Source organism: Macrobrachium nipponense, chromosome 45 (assembly GCF_015104395.2).
Source record: "Macrobrachium nipponense isolate FS-2020 chromosome 45, ASM1510439v2, whole genome shotgun sequence".
Classification (NCBI taxonomy): Eukaryota; Metazoa; Arthropoda; class Malacostraca; order Decapoda; family Palaemonidae; genus Macrobrachium; species Macrobrachium nipponense.
Genome location: NC_061105.1, coordinates 1,057,834 through 1,076,945, shown reverse-complemented (window position 1 = coordinate 1,076,945; position 19,112 = coordinate 1,057,834). Strand labels below are relative to the sequence as shown.

Here is a 19,112-nt window from a genome sequence, read left to right as displayed (position 1 = left end):
AAGATTGATGGAAGACAATAGGCCTATGTCAGTTTCAGGAAGTTTTACGGTAATAAAAAGAATATAGAAGGAGGGAAATAGGCCTATATGAATTTATCTTCTAGTATAGTTAATTCCTCATTAAAATTCAGAAAGAGTACGGAAGTTAATGGAGTACTGGCCTATGTGAACTTCAGGAAATTTTACGGTAATAGAAATAATATAGATGAAGAAAAGTAGGCCTATATATATGAATTTCAGGAAGTGTAACGGTAATAATGAATTATTTATGAATTCACCTTCTCAGGTCGTCAATGATTCATCATTTTTTTTTTCTTCAAAAATCCCGTTTTCTCGCCAGGAAACAAATACCGCCTTGATTTTTACCAGTCATGTTTTCAGCTTCTTGTATCTGAGTGTACGAAAACAAAAGGCTTAAAAGAGGCCGTTGGATTAACACCACGCCCACAAAAACTTTTACTTCTTCAGTGCCAGCGGAGGGATACAGAGGAAAAAAGACTAGTGGATGCCCGGGCACTGACCTTTTATTCATATAATATTAATTTATTGTTTTATTTTTGATTATAAGTAAGATCCCTTCTTTGGAAGCTTGAATTTTAAGTCATTGGCCCCTTTGGTGGTGGGCTTGTTCCATATGAATAGGGTTCATCTTCATCCTTAGTTGCTACCGGTTAAAAAAAAAAGTTGAATATATATCTTAGTTCAACCAGACCAACTTGAGCTGATTAACAGCTCTCCTCCTAGGGCTGGCCAGAAGGATTAGATAGTATTTTTACGTGGCTAGGAACCAATTGGTTACCTACCAACGGGACCTACAGCTTATCCTGGGATCCGAACCTCATTATATCGAGGAACGAATTTCTAATCACCGGAGATATATTCCCCTGGTTCTACGTTGGCAGAGCGGGGAATCGAACTCGCGAATACCGAAACGGTAGGCGAGCACGCAACCCACTCGTCCAACGAGGAACTGCTACCGATTCAAGAAGAGGATAATAGGTTGGGCCCTTACCTCTGAAGCGAGAGAATCCAGGGTCGATGAGAGAAGCGATCTCAAGCAATTCGCCTGAGATTTCGACGGCTTTTTCAAGGTCATCGTCCTTGATATCTGTCATTTGAGAGGAGATATACGCATGTTTATGACCTTGTGTTTAGAACATCTTTTAGCAATGGTTTATCTTTACGTTCAGGCGTTTTAGTTAACAGAATGGCTTGTTTCTTTTAGAGCATACTCCAATTAGATTTGTCTTTCATTTAAACAACAAAATTTAGCTTTCGTTTTTTTTTTTTATCAAAGAAATCATAAAAAAGAAAAATTGGCGATAGTTACCCTGAAGAGGCTGCTTCATGATGGCGTTCATCAGGGCATACCTGACCTCCAGCGTGATGTAATGCCTCTTGCCCAGCATCATCCTGAGATGGTCAGAAGTGACCCGAAGGGCTTCCAGGTCGTTGGAGGGCACGCGACTCCTGGTGGAGTTGGCCGCCCGTATCATCGTCTCCACGGCAACGTCTGGCATTCGCTTCTGACATTTCAGGCACTGCCAGTCTTTCAGGGCACCGTCTGGTGGCACCACGAGGCTCCTGCTGTCACTGCCCCTGTCACTCCTACAGCTTCTGCACGAGACGGAGCTGACGTGGCTGCCGAGCTCTGTCGGGTCGAGGCAGCGCTTGCAAGCGCATCTGAAGAGCTTCGTGGCCGCCAAGTGCGCTGCCCGACCTCGCGTGCCCAGAAGCATCGGGGTGTACGTGTTCGTGATGGACTCCCCAGCTGCGATGTCCGTGACGGCCCTCACGATCAGCACGCCGTCCGTGAACCAGTGCTGAGTGTTGGGCAGGCAGGAGTGGTTCATGATGGCGCCCAGGGGAAACAGCGCCCTGCCCCTCCTGCGGTCGTCCACGCTGACTTCGAAGGCGTTCGTGTCGAACACCCCACAAATGTGGTGGACGACGTCGGACTTGACGTCGAGGTTCAGCCGCTTCTGAAGGGTCCCTACGATGTGTTCTTCTATGTAATGGCCTATTTGGAGGTTCCGCCTCACCTCCTTGTTGCTCTGCAGGGCAGCCACGATCTCTGCCGCGGCCGAATTGTTCTTCAGGAGCAAGAGCGTCCTCAGAGGGGTCAACAGAACGTTGAGCATTTTAACGAGGGACACGTCCTTGCAGCCTCTGAGCCCAAGTCTGGCGACAATCTTGCATTCGTCAGCAGAGTGCCCATCACCTGGGCAAGCTGACGAGCACAAGGGCGCCCCACACCCATCACAGCCCTCCCAGGGGTCTTCCAAAATCTTGAGACACCTCAGACAGGTGGGCCCGGTGCCGGCTTTGGGCGCGAGGACCAGGGGCTTCTCCCTAAACACCACGTCCCCAGCGTCAATGTCTCTGGAAGCCACGAGGTACCTGCCGAAGGCGGGGCTGTATTCAATCTTCAGCGACCCGTGGGCGGTCGGATTTGAGACCTCATGGAAAAGGGGCTTATCTACTACGTTGTTCGATCTCTGGATCTCGAGGTTTTTGGTGGTACTGTACTCGTGGCCCAGCAGGTTGGAGAAGGTGTTCGAGTGGTGGTACTTCTCGTGGGCGTCATTTTGGCAGGACCACGAGGGATTAATGTCCGTCAAGGAGTTTAAATAGGAGACCAAGATAGGCACTGATTCTTGCATGTTCGTTTCTTGCATGGTTCCTGTCGATGTAAGATGAGGGGGTGTCAGTAGTCACAAAAAGTAAAAAAATCTCACACAATTGTACAGGGTGTCCATAAAGTCCCAGTACCATTACAAGTATTGGTTGGTCAGAAATCATATAACATAGAGTAATGCAGTTTTTTGTAGAATGAAGTGCTCTGAATGTAAACTTGAGGAAACGTAGAACATTCTACAAAAAACTGCATTACTCTATGTTATATGGTTTCTGAGCAATAATACTTGTAATTGTACTGGGACTTTATGGACACTATATATTAAGGAGCATGTCTTTTTAAAATGTGCTGAGTACATTTATGAAATACAAATAAAAGAGTACATGCAATTGTATCGTAAGTAACATTTCTTTATAAATATGCTGTGCTGAGTACATTTATAAAATCCATACAGAATGATAGATGACGAGCACACTTTCAAAAATTGAAGTTCAGGATTATTGTACGTAAATGGCTTTCTACATGTTGCTAGATAAATTTCTAGGCAGAGTAATAGCATAAACTTTTACTTTCCTATTTTGTATTGATCTCCATGTAATCTGTGTCGTGTCAAATAAATAAGTTCATTAAGTATCATGATGGGACGCGAAAATTCTCGCATTTTTCTCTCTCTCTCTCTCTCTCTCTCTCTCTCTCTCTCTCTCTCTCTCTCTCTCTCTCTCTCTCAGCATAAGAAAATGCCACCTCTTTGTTTTACAGCTCAGTTCAGACTCTGAAAATCTCCTGGTATCTTAGTGCTACTGATTACAGCAGCAAATATGCTATTGTTTGTGCCAACTTTCCCTCCTGATGTCGATTAAAAAAAAAAAAAATAAAAAAAAAAACTCCTTCAACCATTTTTGTTCATGTCAACGTAGTTCAAGTTGACCAAGACTAAACACTGTCTGCTCCATAAAAAATAAAAAAAAAAATTATTTTGCATTGCAGGTTTTACTTTTGAACTCTAGAGAGTTCATTATTTATTTTTTTATTTCATTTTATTTTATTTTTTTACTTTGCTGTTTAGTCTTGATACCTTTGTTAGTTGCGGCTTAATATTCATTTATATGTATCAGTTTATTTCATTTTATTTTTTGTCCTTTTTTTTACATATGGGGGATTCCGTTGCATTGTATCGGTCTAATAATAATAATAATAATAATAATAATAATAATAATAATAATAATAATAATAATAATAATTGATTTATGAGTACTGAAACTTGCGTGACAACATCTAGGTTACTGACTCCGTAATAATAATAATAATAATAATAATAGAGAGGGCAATGAGATCTCGGCCTTGAACGCACAGGTAAACTAGCTCGCCTCTGTGTGTGTGTGTTTGTGTGCGTGTGTGTGTGACTCAACAATGCCAAGGCTTTTCCCAACTAAACTAACTGCACCACCCTTTCTCTCTCTCTCTCTCTCTCTCTCTCTCTCTCTCTCTCTCCCCAGTATGAGTTTTTGTTTTAATTAAGGAAGGTTTAGCGCCTGAATCATGAAATTCTCGACGCGACGAACCCTCCGACCCGACTGCTTGGGGAAGGGCCGCCAATTCGCGGAGGGCGTTTTTGGGAAACGACTACTCTGGCTGGACGCTTCCTGATTCTTCTTCTTCTTCTTCTTCTTCTTCTTCTTCTTCTTCTTTTGTGAAGTGGTGGTGGGAGGGAGGTGGGGTGGGGTTAGGAGGGGCCTGAACCTCAGATTTGAAAAATTATATTTTGAGGGCCAGGTTATCTTTTGGATGGGGTTGAACCTCAGATTAAAAAATAAGTTTGGGCGGGGTTTATTTTTTGAAGGTGGTTGAACCTCAGATATTATTATTTTGGGGGCCGGGTGGGTGGTTATGAATAGTTCCTGAGTTTTTTTTTTTTTTTTTTTTTTTTTGAGGGATCTTTCATGAGTAGCTTTTGACCTAAGTTCCTTCCACTTTTTTTATTTAAATTTTATAAGTTATGGGTAATGTGGGCCCCAAGACCTCATCTGATATCAGAGTATTTATTTGATTATTTATTTCATTGCTTTTTTTTTATAGCCTCGACGTCTTAGCCTTCTCCTTAGTCTTGGTTTGTATAAGTATTTAGACTTCATTTTTTCTCATTTCTTTAGGTGTTTAGGCAATCTTACCTCAGCTTCGTGTATAAAGTCTTTATGCGTATTTCGAACTCAGATTTTTTTAAGGGCTCTTGTATACAGGGTCACAACTTCATGCCCGAGGGTATTTTGTCTTGATATCTTGACCCCAGCTTTTTATTCTTAAATGTTTTTTATGGGTAGTTTTCCATCGACTCTCTTTTTTTTTTTTTCAGAGGATTTTACAGGTCTTAACAGGTAGTCTGACTTCAACCCCTCCTACTTACAGGTTTTTAAAAACCATTTTGATTTAAGTTGCTACTCTTGTTTTGAGGTGAGTTTTTATAGGTATAAATGCTTCATATTTCTTGTGTTTGGATCCAAGGCTTTGCGGTTACAAGCGTATCCACAAAGCATCTTCGTTTGTTTTAAGTTTTTTCTAGGTCATATGACCTCGTCTTTCTTTTATTTGACCTCAGCTTCTGTTTATAAGGAGTTTTTATGGGTATTTTATCCTCAGTGTCTCATTTTTCAAGCGTTTATAAGGAGTTTGACCTTAGCTAACTTGCCTTCAATATTTATGTTTTTGTTATTTTTTCATGTGGGCATTTTGACCTTAGTTTCTATTCCTCATTTTGAGGAATTTAGTCTTCACTTTTATTAGAATAGATTGAAGCCCTTAAGGCTGTTCAGTCTACTGTGTACTCTCAGATCACAAAGAGCAAAGCGTGATCCGTCGTTCAGCTTACTCGTGGCACGTGCTAAAATCTACGGTCAAGTAGAGCGTTGTTTCACCAATGAAAATTAAAATGTATACACCATATTTTTTAAGAAATAATTTTTATGTACTGTTTAACATGCGCATTATTCAATTTTAACATTTTTATTCTAATGAATAAATCATCAATATCCTATCTTAAAAATGCCTGTACCTTTAACTCAACGCGAAACAACCTTTTTTTCAGGGCTTTTTTGGCTTTCCTATCCCCAACAAGAACAAGAACAACAAAAACAACAACAAAGTAGTTTACAGGCTTATTCCCAGAGTAAGAGAAAATAATGGATAATTTTAAACACTGAAAAATTCTAATGAAGGAGCCTTGATATTTGAAGCTTTACTTGATAGCAATATCGCAGTATCTCTCATTTTACATTTTTTTTTGTAAATCCTACGATGCAGTTTGTATATTATCTCACTCACGACATTTTTACGTCTATAATGAATCACTTGTTTTTCACCCGATGTATTTACTGGGAGTAGATTTATCTCTGAAGTATATTACTCAGATGATATCCATCCAAAATTTATTCATTCTCTCGACCTAATGCATTTCCTGAGGTTTACCTTACTTGCTAATTTAAGATTCACATTTATCTCTCTAAAGTTATTATTTTACTCATGTTTACGTTTTTTCCAGTAATTTATCCGCTCACTTTTACTTTTGGTCTTTGTCATTTGCATCCAAATTTCCTGACCTGTTCAATGAACAACACGATACTCTTTGGAAGCTTGAATTTCAAGTCAGTGGCTCCTTTGTTTGTTTGTTTGGTGTTTTTACGTTGCATGGAACCAGCGGTTATTCAGCAACGGGACCAACGGCTTTACGTGACTTCCGAACCATGTCGAGAGTGAACTTCTTTCACCAGAAATACACATCTCTCACTCCTCAATGGAATGGCCGAGAATCGAACTCGCGACCACCGAGGCGGGGCGCCAACACCATACCAACCACGCCACTGAGGCGCTCAGTGGCTCCTTTGGTGGGCTTGTTCCGTGTGAATAGGGTTCATCTTCTGAGCGATAATAATATGGCGCTTTATACTATAGCCTATTTAAACAGTACTGAAAAAGCCGCTATTCGAAAAATAGAGAAGACTCTACAACGGTAACGCTGCTGAAGTAGCCATTACTTATGATAATAATAATAATAATAATATAATAATAATAATAATAATCATGAAAAATATGTGGATGACCAAAAATACTGCAGTAAAAGTAACACTTATTCTAATACTTCACCGCTAGTTATCGATAACTTTTCTTAATTAAGAAGGAGAAAATGGAATGAAAATGACCATGATGACCAGATGAATGAGAGAGAGAGAGAGAGAGTTGGTAAAGCTATCGGAACTGAAGGGTCTCATTACTGAGGAGTGAATGACACAGTATGTTTGTAGGGTGGCTGGGGTTCAACGTGATGCTGATGAGCTAACTTTGTAAGCATATGGAGCCGCTAATATTGTGGAAGGTTTCTGCCCTTAAGGTTCAACTCCTAATTAGCTGTTAAAGTGCGCTTAAATTTGAAAATATAGCCAGCCTTTTTATAATTAGATTTGCTTGCTTAGTGTAGATATTGCGTCAGTTACTCAAACGTCATTGGGGTCAATATCGCTTGGCCTCTCTAGGCTATAAACGAATTTGCTCTTCGATACTTTTAAGATCTTGGACCATTCTACTTTATTCCGTTCAAATTCCACTTACGGAGGTACTTAACAAAACGCTAAGAGAGCATCTCCCAGGTAGATTAATGTAGACTAATAATTTACACGTGCTCAGACGTACTAGAAAACGTCCCAGCGCATTCCGACATCGTTCAAGACTCAAAAGCATTTATGCTGTGCGAGTTCACACTGACCCAACCAATGGACGCTGTGAACTCGCCATGTACGTGAGAACGCTCATTTCTCTCAGTCCACTTTCTCCTCGTTTATTCAGATGTGTACCTACTCCTTCCTTGTTGGGGGGCGGTGCAGTCTCGTGAGTGCGCCTAACTCGTTGCTCTGTAGGTATTCGCCAAGGCCTATATAGTACTATATATGCCTTGGTATTCGCAAGCGTTCCTTCGGTAACCCATAGCTGAACCCGCTATCATTTATTCTTTTTACTGTGCCTCCGTTCGTGTTCTCTTGCTTCCATCTTGCTTTCCTTAACTCTCTGCTGACAGTTGATTCATACGTCAGTTGTGAGGTTTTCCTTCTGTTGCGTCTAAGTCCTTCATTCCTTCCTTTTTCTCTCTCTCCTTTATTCAGAGCTATGCATTCGCTTGCCTTATTATCTTAGACCGAGATGCCTCTGCAGATATTTTGTAGTATATCTCTGCTCTTCATTATTTGGACGCTTTTAGTATTTCCTCTTTTCGGAATGTAAGTTAGATGGCCTTAAGTATATTTTACTTCGACCAAACCACTGACCTGATTAACAGCTCTCCTCCAGGGCTGGCCAGAAGGATTAGATCATATTTTTACGTGGCTAGGAACCAATTGGTCACCTAACAACGGGACCTACAGCTTATATTGTGGGATACGGACCAGATCTTATCGAGCTCGTAAGCCACACTCGTCCAACGTGGAACTTGCAGATGGACTTCCTCTTTGCTACTCTGAGGTCTCCCGCGCCTCCCACCATATTTGCACTAGATTATTTTATCTTATTCCTACGTTGTTTTCTTCACGTCACACTCGAGCCCTTGGCACCATTAGCCACGACGTTGCCAAGCTACTCGTGGCCATCAGATCTTCTTCTTCTTCTTCTTCTTCTTCTTCTTCTTCTTCTTTTCAGTGTCCATGTCTGGTCCTCTTTACCTGCCTTGCTTTATCTGTGTCATCATTAAAAAAAATTTTTTCACTTTAGCTGAAATTTTCTTACATTATGACAATGTTTGTGTTGGTTTTTAGCTTCTTCGTAACAATTGTTTATTTGATGCTTCATTTATTAACAGCTGTTTGCTTCATTTATTGTCAGTTGTTTCTTTCATGCTTCATTTGTTAACAGCTGTTTGTTTGATGCTTCATTCTTTAACAGCTGTTTGCGTGATGCTTCATTTATTAACAGCTGTACAGAAAACTCGAATTTTTAGTATTTTACTCGTTTTTGTCATAAACGAAATGAGAATTCTGAAATCGCTTCCATCTCTGTTCTGGCACAACTATAGGTACCAGCAACACAGGCACCACCGGACCGTGGCTGAAAGTTTCATGGGCCGTGTCTGAAAGTTCCACACAGCTTATATGCTGTACAGAAAACTCGAATTTTACTAATGTACATGTTTTTGTCATAAACGAAGCGAAATCTCGGGACCTTCAGAGGAGGAGGAGGAAGAGGGAAAATTTGTGAGGACGTTTGTGGAAGCGGCGTCGTTCGTACTTCTATGAATAGCGTTCCATGTGGCGTCTCTGGTTCTTCATGGCCGCTGACGTTCATAATGGGAGCGAATTCCTTATCGCGGTGACAGGTGGCATATGCGCAATATTGCCGTCGCGCTGAGAGCCCCTTCGAGAGAGGTTAAATTGGGGTTCCTCCTTCTGCTCTTGATGGACAAGGGCGGCCTCCCCCCTCCCCCCCACCCCCCCCCCCCCCCCCCCCCCCCCCCCCCCCCCCCCCCCCCCCACCCCCCCCCCCCCCCCCCCCCCCCCCACGCTCCCCCCTCTTAGCTGGCAACGGCCCACTCTGGCTGGCATGCTGTACATAAGTCAAAGGAAGGCAGCCGTTCGCCTCTGTTATCTTCATTTGAAGCGTTAAAAAATAATACTGAGATTAGGGGTTTTTCTGTATGACGTATAATGCTTTACGAAACTCTCAGCTGTGGCCCATGAAACTTCAAGCCATGGTTCGGTGGTGGCCTGTGTTGTGTGGTGGTGCAAGACGCATGATCATGGCTAACCTTAGATAAAAAATAATACTGAGATTAGGGGGTTTCTGTATGACGTATAGTGCTATACGAAACTCTCAGTCGCGGCCCATGAAACTTCAAGCCATGGTTAGGATGTGGCCTGCGTTGTATAGCGGTGCCACACGCACGATCATAGCTGACTTTAATCTTAAATAGAATAAAATAAATACTGAGACTAGAGGGTTTACGTACATCGTATAGTGCTGTACGAAACTCTTCACCTTGGCTCGTTAAATTTTAAGCCCTCTCCCAGTGGTGGCCTGTGTTGTATAGCGGTGCCACACGGGCGATCATGGCTAACTTTAACCTTCAATAAAATATAAAAAAAACTGCTGAGGCTAGAGGGCTGCAATTTGTTATGTCTGATGACAGGAGGGTGGATGATCAACATACCAATTTGCAGCCCTCTAGCCTCAGTCGATTTAAAAAAAATTCTATTTAAGGTTGAAATCAACCCTCAAGCCTCAGTAGTTTTTTTTTATTCTGTTTAAGGTTGAAATCAGCCCCCTAGCCTCAGTAGTTTTTTTAAATTCTATTTAAGGTTAAAATCAGCCCTCAAGCCTCAGTAGTCTTTTAAAATTCTATTTAAGGTTAAAATCAGCCCTCTAGCCTCAGTAGTTTTTTTTTAATTCTATTTAAGGTTAAAATCAGCCCCCTAGCCTCAGTAATTTTTTTTAAAATTCTATTTAAGGTTAAAATCAGCCCTCTAGCCTCAGTAGTTTTTTAAAAAATTCTATTTAAGGTTAAAATCAGCCCTCAAGCCTCAGTAGTTTTTTTTTATCCTAAGTTTTAACGGTTTAAAATCGCCCTCTAGCCTTAGTATTTTTTATTTTTTTAAAATTCTTCCTAATTTAAGGTTAAAATCAGCCCTCTAAAGCCTCAGTAGTTTTTTTTTTATTTTTTTTTCTATTTAAAAAATTAAAAATCAGCCCTCTAGCACTCCCAGTAGTTTTTTTAAAATTCTATTTAAGATTAAAATCAGCCCTCTAGCCTCAGTAGTTTTTTAAAATTCTATTTAAGAGTTTAAAATCAGCCCTCTAGCCTCAGTAGTTTTTTAAAATTCTATTTAAGTTTAAAATCAGCCCTCTAGCCTTCAGTAAGCTTTTTTTTATTCCTATTTAAGGTTCAAAATCAGCCTCCCTTAAGCCTTCAGTAGCTTTTTTTTTAATTCCTATTTAAGGTTAAAATCAGCCCTCTAGCCTCAGTAGTTTTTTTTTTATTTTATTTTAAAAGGTTAAAATCAGCCCTCTCGCCTCAGTACGTTTTTTTTTTTTATCCTATTTAAGGTTAAAAATCAGCCCTCTAGCCTCCAGTGTTTTTTTTTATCCTATTTAAGGTTAAAATCAGCCCCTTTTTTTTTTAGCCTCAGTTAGTTTTTTTTATTTTATTTAAGGTTAAAAAAATCAGCCCTCTAGCCTCAGTAGTTTTTTTAAAAAAAATTCTTTTATTTTTAAGGTTAAAATCAGCCCTCTAGCCTCCAGTAAGTTTTTTTTTATTCTATTTAAGGTTAAATCAGCCCTCTAGCCTCAGTAGTTTTTTTTTATTTTTTTAAAATTCTATTTAAGGTTTAAAATCAAGCCCTCTAGCCTCAGTAGTTTTTTTTATTCTATTTCAAGGTTTAAAATCCAGCCCCTCTAGCCTCAGTAGTTTTTTTTATATTCTATTTAAGGTTAAAATCAGCCCTCCCTAGCTCATAGTTTTTAAATTTATTTTAAGGTTAAAATCAGCCCTCTAGCCTCAGTAGTTTTTTTTTAAAATTTTATTTAAGATTAAATTTTTTTTTCAAGCCCTCTTAGCCTCATTAACAGTTTTTTTATTTTATTTAAGGATTAAAATCAGCCCTCTAGCCTCAGTAGATTTTTAATATTTATTTAAGGTTAAAATTTTTTTCAGCCCTCTATTCCTCAGTTTAAGTTTTTTTATAAAATTTCTATTTAAAAGGTTAAAATCAGCCCTCTAAGCCTCAGTAGTTTTTTTATTTTTAAAATTCTATTTAATGGTTAAAATTCAGCACTCTAGCCTCCCAGTAGTTTTTTTTTATTCCTATTTAGGTTAAAATCAGCCTCTAGCCTCAGTTTTTTTTTAAGTTTGTTTTAAAAATTCTTTTATTTAAGGTTAAAATCAGCCCTCTTAAAAGCCTCAGTATAGTGTTTTTTATTTCCCTACTTTAAGGTTAAATCCAGCCCTCCTAAGCCCTCAGTATTTTTTTTATTTTATTCTTTAAGAAAGGTTAAAATCAGCCTCCTAGCCTCAGTAGATTTTTTTTATTCTCTATTTAAGGTTAAAATCAGCCCTACTATCCTCATTAGTTTTTTATATTCTATTTAAGGTTAAAATCAGCCCTCTAAGCCTCAGTTAGATTTTTTTTATATTTCTATTTAATTTTTTTGTTAAAATTCAAGCCCTCCTTTAGCCCCAGTTTAAGTTTTTTTTTTTATTCTATTTAAAGGTTACAAAATCGGCCCTCCTAGCCTCCAGTAAGTTTTTTTTAAATTCTATTTAAGTTAAAATTTCAGCCCTCTTTTTTAGCCTTTTCAGTTTAAGGTTTTTTTTTAAAATTCTATTTTTAATGTTCAAATCACCCCTCTAGCCTCAGTAAGTTTTTTTTTATATTCTATTTAAGGTTTAAAATCAGCCCTACTTAAAGCCTCCCAGTAGATTTTTTTTTATTCTATTTAAGGTTAAATCAGCCCTCTTTTTTTTTTAAAGCCTTTCAGTAGTTTTTTTTAATTTTATTCAGATTATTAAAATCAGCCCTCTAGCCTCAGTTTATTTTTTTATTTTATTTTAGTTAAAAGTCAGCCCTCCTAGCCTCAGTAGTTTTTTTTTTTTTATTTTTTTTTTATTCTATTTAAGAAGGTTTAACAAATTCAAAGCCCTACCTAGCCTCCCCAGTAGTTTTTTTTTTAAAGTTTATTTAAGATTAACCTCATCCCTCTTAGCTCATTTTTTTTTATTTTTTTTTTTTTTTTTTTTTTAGTTCGATTTTAAGGTTTAAAAAAGCAAGGCCCCTCCCCACCATCCCCTCTTAAAAGCCTCAAGTCCCGTTTTTTTTATTTCTATTTAGGTTAAAATCAGCCCTCTAGCCTCAGTATTTTTTTTATAATTCTATTTAAGATTAAAATCAGGCCCCTCCTAGACAATCATTAGTTTTTTTTTATATTCTAATTTAAGATTTAAATTTTTTTCAGCTCTTCTAGCTTCCAGTATTTTTTTAATATAAATTTCCTATTTTAAGATTTAAAATCACCCTCTAGCCTCAGTAGTTTTTTTTTATATTTCCGATTTAAGATTAAAATTCAGCCCTCTCCTCAGTTTTTTAGTTTTTTTTTATATTCTATGATTAAAATTCAAGCCCTATTAAAAACCTCAGTAAGTTTTTTTTTATATTCCCTATTTAAGATTTAAAATCACCCTCTAGCCTCATCTGTTTTTTTTATATTCTAATTTTAAGATTAAAATCAGCCCCTCCCTTAGCCTCAAGTAGTTTTTTTTTTATATTCTATTTAAGATATTTAAATCAGCCCTCCTAGGCCTCAGTAGTTTTTTTTTATAATTACTATTTTAAGTACTTTAAAATCAAGCCCTCTAGCCTCAAGGAAGTTTTTAGTTTTTTTTTATATTCTATTTCAAGGATTAAAATCAGCCCTCTAGGCCTCAAGTAAAAAGTTTTTTTTTATATTCCTATTTAAGGGATTAAAAATCAGCCCTCGAGGGCCTCAGTAAAGTTTTTTTTTATTTTTTTTTATTCTATTTAAGGGATTAAAAATCAGGCCCTCTAAGCCTCAAGTAGTTTTTTTTTATTTTTTTTTTTATTCTATTTTAAGGTTAAAATTCAAGCCCTCCTACCTCAGTTAGTTTTTTTTTTGCATTCTATTTGATTAAAATCAAGCCCTCTAGCCTAAGTTTTTTTTTATTTTTTTTTTTTTTAATCTTTTAAGGTTAAAATCAGTCCCATCTAGCCTCTAGTATTTTTTTTTTATTCTAGTTTATTTAAGATTAAAATCAGACCCTTCTAGCCTCAAGTAGTTTTTTTTTAGTCTATTTAAGGTTAAAATCAGCCCTCTAGCCTCAGTAGTTTTTTTTTTTATTCCTATTTAAGTTAAAATCAGCCCTACCCTCAGTATATTCTATTTAAGGTTAAAATCAGCCCTCTAGCCTCAGTAGTTTTTTTAAAATTCTATTTAAGGTTAAAATCAGCCCTCTAAGCCTCATTGTTTTTTTTTATATTCTATTAAGATTAAAAATCAAGGCCCTCTAGCCTTCAGTAGTTTTTTTTATATTTTTTAATTTGTTAAAATCAGCCCTCTAGCCCCCCTCAGTAGGTTTTTTTTATATTCAATTTAAGGAAAAAAACAGCCCTCTAAGCCTTCAGTAGTTTTTTTATTCTATTTAAGATTAAAATCACCCTTCTAGGCCTAATTAGTTTTTTTTTTTTATTCTTTGTTTAAAAGGTTTAAATCAGTTCATTCTAGCCCTCTAGTTTTTTTTTTTTTTATTCTATTTAAGTTAAAATCACCTCTAAGCCTCAGTAGTTTTTTTTATTTCTATTTAAGGGTTAAAATCGCCCTCAGCCTTCTAAGTTTTTTGTTCGATTTAAGGTTAAAATCAGGCCCTCTAGCCTCAGTGTTTTTTTTTCTTTTAAGGTTAAAATCAGCCCTTAGCCTCTAGTTTTTTTTATATTCTATTTAAGGTTAAAATCAGGTTAAAAGTCAGCCCTCTAGCCAGTAAAATTTTTTTTATTTTTTTTTTTATTCTTAAAATTTAAGTTAAATCAGCCCTTTCTAGCCCCTCAGGAGAAGTTTTTTTTTATTCTATTTAAGGTTAAAAACCTCAGCCCTCTAGCCTCGGTAGTTTTTTTAAATTCTATATTTAAGGTGTTAAAATCAAGCCCTCTAGCCCTCTGCCAGTATGTTTGTTTAATTCTAGAAGGTTAAAAATCAGCCCTCTAGCCTCAGTAGTTTTTTTTATTCTATTTAAGGTTAAAATCAGCCCTCTAGCCTCAGTAGTTTTTTTTATATTCTATTTAAGGTTAAAATCAGCCCTCTAGCCTCAGTAGTTTTTTTTATTCTATTTAAGGTTAAAATCAGCCCTCTAGCCTCAGTAGTTTTTTTTATATTCTATTTTAAGGTTAAAATCAGCCCTCTAGCCTCAGAAGTTTTTTTTATTCTATTTAAGGTTAAAATCAGCCCTCTAGCCTCAGTAGTTTTTTTTTTATTCTATTTAAGGTTAAAATCAGCCCTCTAGCCTCAGTAGTTTTTTAAAATTCTATTTAAGGTTAAAATCAGCCCTCTAGCCTCAGTAGTTTTTTTTTAATTCTATTTAAGGTTAAAATCAGCCCTCTAGCCTCAGTAGTTTTTTTTTATTCTATTTAAGGTTAAAATCAGCCCTCTAGCCTCAGTAGTTTTTTTAAATTTTATTTAAGATTAAAATCAGCCCTCTAGCCTCAGTAGTTTTTTTTAAATTTTATTTAAGATTAAAATCAGCCCTCTAGCCTCAGTAGTTAATTTTTTTAAATTTTTATTTAGAAATTAACAAAATCAGCCCGTCTAGCCTCAGTAGTTTTTTTTTTATATTCTATTTAATGGGTAAAAAATCACAGCCCCTCTAAGCCTCAAGTAGTTTTTTTTAATTCTAAAAAAAAAATTTCAAGGTTAAAATCAGCCCTCTAGCCTCAGTAGTTTTTTTCAATTCTATTTAATGGTTAAAATCAGCCCTCTAGCCTCAGTAGTTTTTTTTTTTATTCTATTTAAGGTTAAAATCAGCTCCCTCTAAGCCTCCATAGTAAGTTTTTTTTTAAAATTCTATTCAAGTTTAAAATCAGCCCTCTAGCCTCAGTAGTATTTTTTAAATTTCTTATTTAAGTTTAAAATCAGCCCTCTAGCCTCAGTAGTTTGTTTTTTTTAATTCTTATTCGAAGGTTAAAATCAGCCCTCTAGCCTCAGTAGTTTTTTTAATTCTATTTAAGGTTAAAATCAGCCCTCTAGCCTCAGTAGTTTTTTTTTAATATTCTATTTAAGGTTAAAATCAGCCCTACCCTTAGCCATCAGTAGTTTTTTTTATTTCTATTTAAGGTTAAACAAAATCAAGCCCTCTAGTCCTCAGTAAGTTTTTTTTTTTAAATTTTTTAAATTTTTATTAACGATTAAAATCAGCCCTCCCTAAAAAGAGGAAACGAAAGTAGAAGCTGCCCTCAGTATTTTTTTTTTTTTATTCTATTATTTTGGAAGGGTTACTATTAAAAATCAGCCCTCCTTTGAGGCCCCTCGAGTTAGTGTTTTTTTTTAAAAATTTTGATTTTAAGATTAAAATCATACAGCCCTCTTAGCCTCATAGTTTTTTTTATTCTATTTAAGGTTAAAATCAGCCCTCTAGCCTCAGTAGTTTTTTTTTATTCTATTTAAGGTTAAAATCAGCCCTCTAGCCTCAGTTATTTTTTTTTAAAATTTTATTTTAAGATTAAATCAGCCCTCCTATAACCTCGAGTAGTTTTTTTTTTTATTCTATTTTAAAAGGTTAAAATCCAGCCCGCTAGCCTCAGTAGTTTTTTTAAATTTTATTTTAAGATTAGCAAATGCATCCCGCCCTTAGCCTTTCAGTAGAGTTTTTTTTATATTCCTATTTAAGGTTAAAATCAGCCCTCTAGCCTCAAGTAAGGTTTTTAATTTTTTAAATTTTTTTAAAAATAAAATCCACCCTCTAGCCTCAATAGGTTTTTTTTTTTAATTGCTATTAAGGTTAAAATCAGCCCTCTAGCCTCTAGGCCTCAGTTTTTTTTTTAAATTTTTTTTTTAATTTTATATTCCAGATTAAAATCAGCCCTCTAGCCTTCCTAGTTTTTTAGTTTTTTTAAACTTAAATTTTTTTAAGAATTAAAATCAGCCCTCTAGCCTTAGTTAGTTTTTTTTTTATATTCTTTTAAGGTTAATGCAAAATCAGCCCTCTATCCTCAGTAGTTTTTTTTTTATTCTATTTAAGGTTAAAATTAGCCCTCTAGCCTCAGTATTTTTTTTTAATATTCTATTTAAGGTTAAAATCAGGCCCTCTAGCACCTACAGTAGTTTTTTTTTTTCTATTTAAGGTTAAAACTTAGCCCTCTAACCTCAGTAGTTTTTTTTTATTCTATTTAAGGTTAAAATCAGCCCTCTAGCCTCAGTAGTTTTTTTTATATTCTATTTAAGGTTAAAATCAGCCCTCTAGCCTCAGTAGTTTTTTTTTATTCGGATTTAAGTTTAAAATCATCCGCCCTCCTAGCCTCAGATAGTTTTTTTTATATTCTATTTAAGGTTAAAATCAGCCCTCTAGCCTCAGTAGTTTTTTTTATATTTTATTTAAGGTTAAAATCAGCCCTCTTGTCTCAGTAGTTTTTTAAATTCTATTTAATGTTAAAATTAGCCCTCTAGCCTCAGTAGTTTTTTTTTAATTCTATTTAATGTTAAAATCAGCCCTCTAGCCTCAGTAGTTTTTTTTTTTAAATTTTTTTTTAAATTCAAGGAATTAAAATCAGCCCTCCTACCTCAGTAAGCCTTTTTTTTAAATTCTATTTAAGGTTAAAATAGCCCTCTAGCTCAGTAGGGTTTTTTTTTAAATTTTTTTTTTTATTTAAGGTTAAAATCAGCCCTCTAGCCTCAGTAGTTTTTTTTATTAATTCTATTTAAGATTAAAATCAGCCCTCTAGCCTCAGTAGTTTTTTTTAAATTTTTTTATTTAAGATTAAAATCAGCCCTCTAGCCTCAGTAGTTTTTTTTATATTCTATTTAAGGTTAAAATCAGCCCTCTAGCCTCAGTAGTTTTTTTTATATTGCTTTTTTTAAAAATATTTAAGGTTAAAATCAGCCCGCTAGCCTCAGTAGGTTTTTTTGTTTTTTTTTTATTGCTATTTAAGAAGGTTAAAATCAGCCTCTAGCCTCATTTTTTATAGTTTAAGGTTTTTTTTATATTCTATTTAAGGTGGTTAAAATTAGCCACCTTCTAGCCTCAGTAGTTTTTTTTTTTATTCTATTTAAGGTTAAAATCAGCCCTCTAGCCTCAGTAGTTTTTTTTTTATTCTATTTAAGGTTAAAATCAGCCCTCTAGCCTCAGAAGTTTTTTTTATATTCTATTTAAGGTTAAAATCAGCCCTCTAGCCTCAGTAGTTTTTTTTTATATTCTATTTAAGGGTTAAAATCATCCCGCTATCTCAGTTTTTTTTTATTTCCTAAATTTAAGGTTAAAATCAGCCCCTCTTTGCCTCAAGTAGTATTCTATTTAAGGTTAAAATCAGCCCTCTAGCAGTAGTTTTTTTTTTTTTATTCTATTTAAGGTTACCAATCAGCCCTCTAGCCTCAGAAGGTTTTTTTTTGGTTTTTTTTTATTCTATTTAAGGTTAAAATCAGCCCTCTACCTCAGAAGTTTTTTTTATATTCCTACAAGTTAAATTAGCCCTCTACCCTTTCCAGCCAGTTTTTTTTATATTCCTATTTAATGGTTAAAAAACTCATGCCCTCCTACTAGCCGCCAGTAGTTTTTTTTTTATTCTATTTAGGTTAAAATCAGCCCTTTCTTTTTAGCCTTCAGAAGTTTTTTTTTTTATTCTTTTATTTTAAGGTTTTTAAAATCAGCCCTTCTATCCTCAGAAGTTTTTTTTTTATTCTATTTTAAGGTTAAAATCAGCCCTCTAAAAGCCTTTTTTCAAAAAAAGAAAAGTGGGTTTTTTTTTATATTCTTAAATTTAAGATTAAAATCAAGGCCCTCTTAAAGCCTAAGCAGTTTTTTTTATTCCCTATTTAAGGTTAAAATCAGCCTCAGCCCTCAGTATTTTTTTTTGATTTCTATTTAATTGTTAAAATCAAGCCCCCTCTTTTAGCCTTTCAAGGTTAAAGTTTTTTTTTTAGTCCTATTTAAGGTTAAAATTCGCCCTTCTTTTAGCCTCAAGCATTTTTTTTTATAATTTTTCTATTTAAGGTTCAAAGCAAAGCCCTTCTAGCCTTTCAAGTAGTTTTTTTTATTTAATTCTAAATTTAAGGTTAACCATCAGCCCCTGGACTAGCCTCACAAGTTTTTTTAATATTCTTTATTTAAGGTTTAAAATTCAAGCCCTCTAGCCTAAAAAAATAGTTTTTGTTGGTGTTATTCTTTAATTAAGGTTAAAAATCAGCCTCCCTAGCCTCAGCCAGTTTTTTTTATATTCTATTTAAGGTTAAATCAGCCCTCTAAGCCCTCAGTTTTTAGTTTTTTTAAAATTTTTAAATTTTTAAGATTAAATTCAAATCCCCTTTAACCCGCAAGTCGGTTTTTTTTAAAATTTTACAAGATAAATTCAGCCCTCTTAGCCTCAAGTATGTTTTTTTTTTAAATACGATTTAGTTTTAAAATTTCAAACTCCTCTAGCCTCAGTAGTTTTTTTTATTTTCTATTTAAGTTAAAATCGGCCCTTAAAATTAGCCTCAGTAGTTTTTTTTTTTATTCTATTTAAGGTTAAAATCAGCCCTTCCTAGCTAGTAGTTTTTTTAATTTCTATTTTTAATGTTAAAATCAATCCTCTTTTAGCCCTTTCAAGTAGTTTTTTTTTTATTCCTTAATTTAAGGTTACACTCAGCCCATCTAGTTAGCCTCAGTAGATTTTTTTTATTCTTTACAAGGTTAAAATTCAAGCCCTTTTTTAATTACCTCAGTAGTTTTTTTTATTCTAAGAAGGTTAAAAATCAGCCC

The 19,112-nt window shown here is 35.4% G+C and overlaps 1 protein-coding gene across 2 annotated transcripts in view; it reads right to left on the bottom strand.

The window, feature by feature from the left end:
* LOC135214256 (SET domain-containing protein SmydA-8-like) overlaps positions 1–19,112 on the bottom strand; it is a 42,444-nt gene that overhangs the window by 845 nt on the left and 22,487 nt on the right. For both annotated transcript variants that reach the window (XM_064248343.1, XM_064248344.1), the window contains exons 2-3: positions 1,331–2,683; positions 1,013–1,108 (exon numbers count right to left, since the gene is read on the bottom strand). In XM_064248343.1, coding sequence (XP_064104413.1) covers positions 1,013–1,108; positions 1,331–2,678 — 1,444 coding nt within the window. In that variant the 5' untranslated portion in view covers positions 2,679–2,683. The remainder of the gene's footprint in view (positions 1–1,012; positions 1,109–1,330; positions 2,684–19,112) is intronic.